Source organism: Trichechus manatus, unplaced genomic scaffold, assembly GCF_000243295.1.
Source record: "Trichechus manatus latirostris isolate Lorelei unplaced genomic scaffold, TriManLat1.0 scaffold00236, whole genome shotgun sequence".
Classification (NCBI taxonomy): Eukaryota; Metazoa; Chordata; class Mammalia; order Sirenia; family Trichechidae; genus Trichechus; species Trichechus manatus.
In genome coordinates, this window is record NW_004444172.1 from 1,236,830 (window position 1) to 1,245,496 (window position 8,667).

The 8,667-nt window shown below is 37.0% G+C and overlaps 1 protein-coding gene across 1 annotated transcript; it reads left to right on the top strand.

Annotated features, from left to right (window-relative positions):
- Window positions 1-2,142: 2,142 nt before the first annotated feature.
- Window positions 2,143-3,128, top strand: LOC101352236 (olfactory receptor 8K3-like). The gene has a single exon (XM_004389229.2). The coding sequence runs from the start codon at window positions 2,143-2,145 to the stop codon at window positions 3,079-3,081; it is 939 nt and encodes a 312-aa protein (XP_004389286.1). The 3' UTR covers window positions 3,082-3,128.
- Window positions 3,129-8,667: the final 5,539 nt, after the last annotated feature.

The window sequence follows — 8,667 nt, forward strand, 5'->3', positions numbered from 1 at the left end:
TGTAAGTATTATCATTTCAAACCATTAATTCTCTTCCCTTAAACTGCCATCCTCATCCTTCTCTGGCTTTTTGTTTTTTAATCTATGGTTTATTAGGGATATGTATATACATTTTAATTTAAGTATACTTATGTTTATATGCATTATGTACTATATAATAGTTTAGAGGAGTTCTTTATCCATATGGATTTTTGTTTTTTAATGAAACGTCATTTTATAAAATCACTGACAGTGACCTCACTTTCTTCCAGTTTGCGGAAATTTCCTCTCACTATCTTAGGTTCTTCCATGAGAAAATATATCTGATTTATTACAAATGACTTAGAGTACGTTAGTTATAATGAAAATACTCCTAGGTTAGGACATATTTTAAGTAAATTAGTATTAAAACACTCTGCCGTCAAGTCGATCCTCACTCAGTAGTGACCCCATAGGGTTTCCCAGGCTGTATATCTCTATGGAAGCAGATTGCCACATCTTTCTCCCACGGAGCCACTGGTGGTTTTGAAGCAGGGTACTTTAGGTTAGCAGTCTATCAACTTACATTAAAATGTTTTAAGTAAAGTAGAAGATCTATAAACCAGAAGACTGGCACACCAATGGTCCAACTGTAGTTATGGAGTTGTGGATGACGGAGGGAAGGGCTGGGTCGGTTACATGAATAACACACTATTCAACCTACTCATCATCATTACCGTGACATGGATGCTAAGTCACACTAAAAGAATTTACATATGCATATGTAAAGAAAATTCCTTTCAAGTAACGTACCGTCGTCATTTTAAAAACAACAAAAACACAATATACTTGATATTTGAGGGTTATGTCCCTATACCTTAAACACATTGAAACATTTAATCCTCATGTATTTTTTCAACAACTCTGAAAGGGAGTGGTGATTTCAGGTGTGGATAAAGAGACTAAGGTATCTTATTCTATAACCCACAAGTGAAGGTATAACAGAGACTATATCTGCATGGGTTCACCACCTGGGATATTTCCCTGTATAAAGACAAATAATCCCCACCACGATCTATTCAATTTTCCTTGTTAATACATGTGTTCAATATCGGTCAAGTATGTTGTTTCAGTCTATACCACCTGTGGCACAAGGGCTTTTTTTGGACTATGTGTTGATGTAAGGCATATTAAGTGTTTCCACACACTCTCGGAATTTCTAGTTTAAAATTTTTATAATGTAATTAACATATGTATTATAATTTTATAAATGTCATTGTGGTATTGTTGTTATGTAAATGACAAACAGAAAGATTAATAACCATCCATAGACCTAACACCTTAAAAGTTTAACTTTTCAAAATTTTTGCTTAATGTATCTGTATGTATTAAAAAAAAGCAAACCAAATCCATTGCCACCGAGTTGATTCCAACTCATAGAGACTCTACAAGACAGAGTAGAACTTCACCATGGGGTTTCCAAGGAGCTGCTCATAGATTCGAAAAGTCTATGTTTTGGTTATCGGCCAAGCTCTTAACCACTGCTCCATCAGGGAGCTCATTGGTGTATATGTATATGAGCATGTGCATGTGGATGTGCATTTGCACGTACATATACATCTACATGCACAATATGCCTACAAGTACATGTACATATACACATACACATACATGTACACCTACACCCACATCTTTATCTGTATCTACATCTACATCTATATCTATAGCTGTATCTATATCTATATCAGGGTTTCTCAATGTCCACCCTAGTGACAGTTTGGACTGGAAATTTTGTTATTGTGGGGAGTTACCCTGTATATAATAGAATGTTTAGTAACATCCCAGGCTTCCATTACGTACAAGTAGTATCCTTCTCCTAGTTGTGACATCCAAAATGACTTTATCAAATGTTCTTTGGGAAGCCAGTTTTCCCCAACTGATAACAAGTTAGCTTTCTCTCTCTCTCCACCTTTCCCTCTGTCCCTTTTATCTCTATCTTTACCTATCTATGCTTTATTTGTGGGCGGTGGGATTACTTTCAAATACCTGTATAGGAAAGTTTAGATTTATCTTATTTGTTTAGCATATTGCCTTTGTATACGAAAAATCTACCAGATAATACTACATAAAACCTTTTGACTGTGCTGATATCTCTATCCAGAATAGGTTTCCTGATAGACCAAGATGGAAAAACATAATCTAACAATGCTAGATGAATTCATTCTGATGGGAATCACAGATCACTCTGAGCTGCAAGTTCCATTGTTTGCACTGTTGCTCATCATCTACATGATCTCAGTGGTGGGCAACTTGGGCATGATCATCCTCACCAAGACAGACTCCAAGCTACAAACACCCATGTACTTTTTTCTCAGACACCTGGCTGTCACCGATCTTGGTTACTCAACAACTGTGGGACCCAAAATGTTAGTAAATTTTGTTGTGGATGAGAATACAATCTCCTATTATTTTTGTGCTACACAGCTAGATTTCTTTCTCATATTCATCATTTTAATTCTGTCAGCAATGTCATATGACCGCTATGTGGCCATCTGTAACCCTCTGCTCTACACAGTCATTATGTCACAAAGAGTGTGTTGGGTGCTGGTGGTAATCCCCTATCTCTACAGCATGTTTGTTTCTCTTCTGGTCACCATAACGATTTTTAATTTATCCTTCTGTGGCTGCAATGTCATCAGGCATTTCTACCGTGACTGTCTCCCCTTATTATCTTTGTTCTGCTCAGACACAAATGAAATTGAATTGATCATTCTGATCTCAGCAGCTTTTGATTTGATTTCATCTCTTCTAATAGTTATTTTTTCTTACCTATTCATTTTTATAACTATTCTTAGGATGAAGTCAGCTGAGGGCAGGCACAAGGCTCTGTCCACCTGTGGATCCCACCTGACGGTGGTGGTAGTGTTCTATGGGACTTTAATCTTTATGTATGTGCAGCCCAAGTCCAGTCATTCCTTTCACACTGATAAAGTGGCTTCCATATTTTACACCCTGGTTATTCCTATGCTGAATCCCTTGATTTATAGTTTGAGGAACAAAGATGTAAAATACGGCCTACATAAGACATGGAAAAAAATAAGCAATATCTTTTCTACAGTTTGACGTATCATATGGTTCCTATAAATTACATCATGGGCTTCAAAGTTTGTCTATGTGCCTCCATAGGGTATAGTGAGCACAAATATATTCCACATATATTTATAAATTTCCTTCTGTGTGTCAGTCACTCTTCTAAATGCATGGATGAACAAAAGAGTAAAATCCTTTGCCTTCTTAGAAGGAAAGAAATGGATCACAAACATAATAATTAAGTAAATTTCATAGTAAGGAAGAATGTATTGGGTCCTGGTTGTGCAGTGATTAAAGTGCTTGACTGCTAACTGAAAGGTCAGTGGTTCAAACCTACCAGCCACTCTGTGGGAGAAAGATGTGGCAGTTGGCTTTTGCAAAGATTTACAGCCTTGGAAACCCTTTTTTGGCAATTCTACTCTGTCCTATTGGGTCACTAGGAATCAGAATCTGCTCAAAAGCAGTGCATTTCATTTTTCTGAGAATGTGCTATAAAACAAATCCCTTTGCCATTGACTCAATTCTCACAGCAATCCTACAGGATAGAGTAGAACTGCTCTGTAGGGTTACCAAGGAGAGGCTGGCAGATTTGAACTACTGACCTTTATATTAGCAACCAGTCTCTTACCCAATGCACCACCAGGGTTCCAGGAGAATGTGTTTGGAACCATGAAATCTGGTAAGGAGAGTGGGTATGCTGAGTGAGAGCGGGAAAAAGTATTAGGTACAAAGGTGGAGTTACAATGATTCTGGTGTCTTTTTGAACTATTAGAATAAACGTTGCACTGTTAGTACTTGTATTTATATATGTGTGCGTTTGTGTAAGCCCTTGCTTTCTGTTTTAGCCTTCATAGTTCCTGAGGAGGAGATTAGATTCAGGCCAGGTTGCAAGGAGTCTCAGTGTAGTGTGATGATTTCAAGTACTCAGTTATCTAAATTTGCTCAAATGACCCTATTCCAAACCTTAGAGTTCCATTCTTTTCTTATTAATGCCTTTACTTTCACATATAAATCTGTTAATTCAACATACCTTGCAATTGAGCAACTCAGAGTTTCAGCTCTGCATCTAACTTTGTTTTAATGAACCTGATTGGCCTAGATTAGAATATACACCAATTAAGATAAATTTCTTAAGGTCATCCATAGTTGCTCCCAGGTTTGGAATCCCTTCCCCACTTGTCGTTCCTATTTAATAATTATCTCTTTCGTTTCTTGGGTTGTTATCTTTTCTTATCTGTATGAAACACTTTTTAAAATATTTGTTCAAGTGTTTTTTGTGTATTTCCTTGGGTAACAGGATAGTCTATGATGAGTTAAGTTTGCTGCCTCTCTTTCACTGTTTTGGCTTTCCTAATATTTGGTCAATATTAATTATGCACTATATTTTCATTGACTTTTGTTCACCCTACTTGTAAGAGGCAAAATGAAATAATCCCATGGTTTGCACCATGATGTATTTCTAATTCAAGTCAGGTCTGTTAGATTTCAAGGTTACAGTCATCTCGCCTTATGGACATAGTTGCTCCATGTTACTCCTCAAATTTTTCCATGTATTTTTGTTCATTATTATTTTTCTTTTTAAAATTTCTAGAAATTTCTTAAAGCCACTAGAGTCTAAGTTATTTTCTTGGCTCACAATCAAGAAATAAAACCCCCAGGGTAGCTAATGAAATGTGAATAAAAATAGTTCATTGGAATATAAGAAAAAGGTGCATGTTATTTTGGAATATAAGAAAAAGGTGCATGTTATATCTTCATGTGAGCATAAATATTTTTAAAAGGTTGAAACAGTTAGAAGGTGAAGAAGATCATGATAAGACAAAGTTCTCCAGGCTAGGGAAAATTCCACTGCCTGGAGCAGCTTGCTTGGCACTCCCCATAGCTTTACATTAGAATCCTGGTTCCTTTGCTTGCTATGGCTGGTAGCTTTACATTAAAATTCTGGTTCTCCTCTCCTTAACTGCTGCCCAAAACTAGAGAAAATTGGCAGAAACTGGTTTAGGCACCATGTTGACATTCAGGACAACCTTTTAGACTTCATAAATAGTAAATTCCCAGACTCTGGGTGGAGTTTAACTGTCATATTCTGAACACACAATGCATGCAGTTGCATATAAACCACATTGTGTCTGCATAGTATGATTAATAATGTTTTGACGTAACTTGTTTGAACTTGGTACTTGTAAACCCCTTAAAAGTAACCTTTCCCCTTGCCCTTGCTGAGCTGTCTTGACAACAGCCCCGCCTGTTTCCTTCACTTGCACAGCAAAATTAAGGTGCCTTTTTACACTCCCACCTCAGTCTCTGGTTTATTGGCTGAGACAAATCATGCCGAGCAGAACCTGGGGTTTCCACCCAGCAACAATGAGCACATCCAGGTAATAATATCTCATGATTATTGAATGGCATATCATAGTCATTCTTCAGGATTTAATTAATTTAATCATCACAGCAGCTCTGTAAGGTAGGTTCTATTAATATTTATGTATTTTAGATGATAAAATGGAGGTTCAGAGAAGGTAAATAAATTACTCAAGTTCAACTCATGAAGGATAAATAAATAGTCCAAGTTCATAGTGGTCTTAAGCATTAGAACCAAGTTTCAAACATGGTCTAGCTCCAGGTTCCAGGTTCATAACAGCTACTCTAAATTTCTTCTTAATGTCAATTTTCTGCTTTATGATGCCATCTCTGAGATGACGGAGAGTATCAGATTAAAAGGAGAGAAATAGCAGTGGGGTTCATAAAATAGTGAATACCTAGGACAATGTCTGAGAGAGAAAATAAATTCAATAAGGATAATGAAGTAATAAGTTGACACAGCAAGCTAATTGGTTCATCTGGATGCAGAATTTGCTCAAACTAAGTAATGGAAAACCATCACAAAGTGGATGCAGGACATAGTATGGGCAGGTTTATAATAAATGTACAGTGGGCAATATCAGGAATTATTATTAAGTCGTATGGAACAGGAGCCCTGGGTACAGAGTGGTTAGAGCTCAGCTGCTAACCAAAAGGTCTGCAGTTTGAATCCACCTAGCATCTCTTTGGAAACTCTAGGGGTCAATTCCAGTCTGTCCTATAGGGTTGTTATGAGTCCAAATTGACTGGACAGCAAGAGTTTTTTTGTTTGTTTGTTTTGTTTTGTTTAGTAATGAAGATGTTAAAAACAAATAAGTAAGTTCCCTTTTGAAGAAATGATTTTTGGACTTCTGCCTTCAGAAGTTCAGCCATCTTTTAAAAATAAAGATAGGATTGATGTTACTTCCTTAAAAAGGGAGGTCTGTGGGGAGAAGATTTATTCCCACTATATTCTGCTTTCTGGAGTTTGGTTCCGTGTGAGTTTCAATATTGGGGAAATGAAGGGATTGGCAGATATATTAACTTTGATTTTGTTGAGCTACTGAACCAATAAGAGCCATCAGGCCCATTACTGGACTTTTCTTTTTTAAAATAAATTAAAACCTCTTTGTTGAGCTAATGTTTGAGTGATCCATTTACTTATTGAGTGTTTCATTATCTGATTGGGAAAAGCATTCCTAGATGATACAGTGGGGAGAGGCAGAAGCACCACATGCAATTCTGAAGGTTGGACACCACAAAATTGCAGGTTGTGCCATTCATATAGACTAAGATGTGAAAGAACCATCTGAAAATGTGCATTATATTGGGTATTGTCATGATTAATGTAAACATCAATCAAAAGATTGTTGTTATCTGCCATTTAGTTGACTCCAACTTATGGTGACCTTATGAAAAACAGAACAAAACGTTGCCTGGTCCTGTGCTATCCTCACAATCATTGGTATGTTTGAGTCCATTGCTGCAGTCACTGTGTCATTCCATCTCGTGGAGGGCTTCCCGCATTCTTGTTGGTCCACTACTTCACCAAATATGATGGCCTACTCCAGAAACTGGTCTTTCCTGATGACATGTCCAAAGCTAGAATGTTGGACAATGTTCTTTTGGAGACAACAAAATACCTACCATCAAAGAATTTTTGTTTTGTTAGGGGCCATCAAGTGGATTGGCATTCATAGTGCCCTATAGGACAGAGTAGAAATGTCCCATAGGGTTGCCTAAGCAGTAATCTTTATGGGTGCAGATGGCCAGGATTTTTCTCCCCAGAATGGCTTGAGGGTTCAAACTGCCATACTTTCATTTAGTAGTGAGCATTTAAACATTGAAATAAATATATATATGTATATATATATATACACACACACATACTATTATATATCACAGATAAGCAAAAAAAAGTCACAAATGGATACATTACAAATATTTAAAATGACAAAATGCACCAAAAAGATTTATCGCATAATAAATTTATATCCAGAATAAAACATAACACACAAAATATCACACTTTACAAGGTGTGACCGTTAAGAATGTGTGTCAACTTGACTGGGCCATGATTCTCAGTGGTTTGGCAGTCCTGCGATGTTGTGATCACTTCCATGATGAGATTTGATATAATGTGGTCACCTCCATGACATGATCTGCTGTGAGTAGCCAATCTGTTGAATATAAGTAGACATTCTAGCAAGGTTTGTTGGCTTTTGCTTGCTCTGGATCCTGCAGCTGGCTCCTGTTCGTCTGACCTCAGGTTCTTGGGAATTGAACCAACATCTTGCCTGCGGTCTTGCCTGCCAATCTTGAGATTCTTCAATCTTTCCAGACTGTGAGCAAGAGCCCTGCTCTCTGACCTGTAGATGTTGGGTTAGCCAGCTCCTGCAGCTACATGAATCAGGAGAAGCCTCTATCCTGACCCATGGACTTGGGACAGTCCAGCCTCTACAGCCATGTGAGCCATTTCCTTGATATAAATCTCTCTATATGTTTATACCTTTTACTGGTTTTGCTTCTCTAGAGAACCCAGCCTAAGACACAATGGTATACTGTTATGGTAGAACATATGTCAAGCACAGCTGAATACGTATGAAGGTGAGAAAGATGTTTTGGAATGAGGATTGAACAGAATGGAAAAATATGAAATACTGAAATATAATAAAGGAAAATCAAACAAACAAGCAAAAAACCTAAACAGGCAGATGATGGCAACTGACCGTGAAATGAGAAGCAAGGGTAACATTTCTGTTTTTTAGGTCAGAAACAAAACTAACAGACAAACAAACAAACCAACAAAAAACCCCCGAACAATAGCAATAACAGCAACAATAGCAACAGCACACAAGGAAATGATACCTCACATATGCACGATGCATTACTTTTACTTCATTTAAGTCTTTTAAATAATTTAATGAGAGTGTTTAAACACTTCTTAATTTTGTGATTCATTTTAAGAGACCACTGTAGAAATGGGGGATATTGATAGTTCTGTTTTATAGATACAACAGTTTAATCCAGATCCCTGGGTGCTAAAAATGGAAAGTTAACAAGGAGTAAAATGTAAGAAGGTATGAAATATGTAAATACAGACACGCATACTCTATGAATAAAAACTTGCTCAAGGGGAATACAAATTGTCCTGTACAATTAACAGAAAACCCCAGATATTTTGTTAGGCTTTCAAATGGTTCAGGAACAATCAACAAATTGCTTGGCATCTCCTCAGGGAGAATCTCCAAGGATGGAAAAAATTCCATAAATTCTTCT

What these genes read in the sequence shown, in the direction of transcription:
- LOC101352236 (XM_004389229.2), top strand. Translation starts at nt 2,143, where the DNA reads ATGGAAAAACATAATCTAACAATGCTAGATGAATTCATTCTGATGGGA.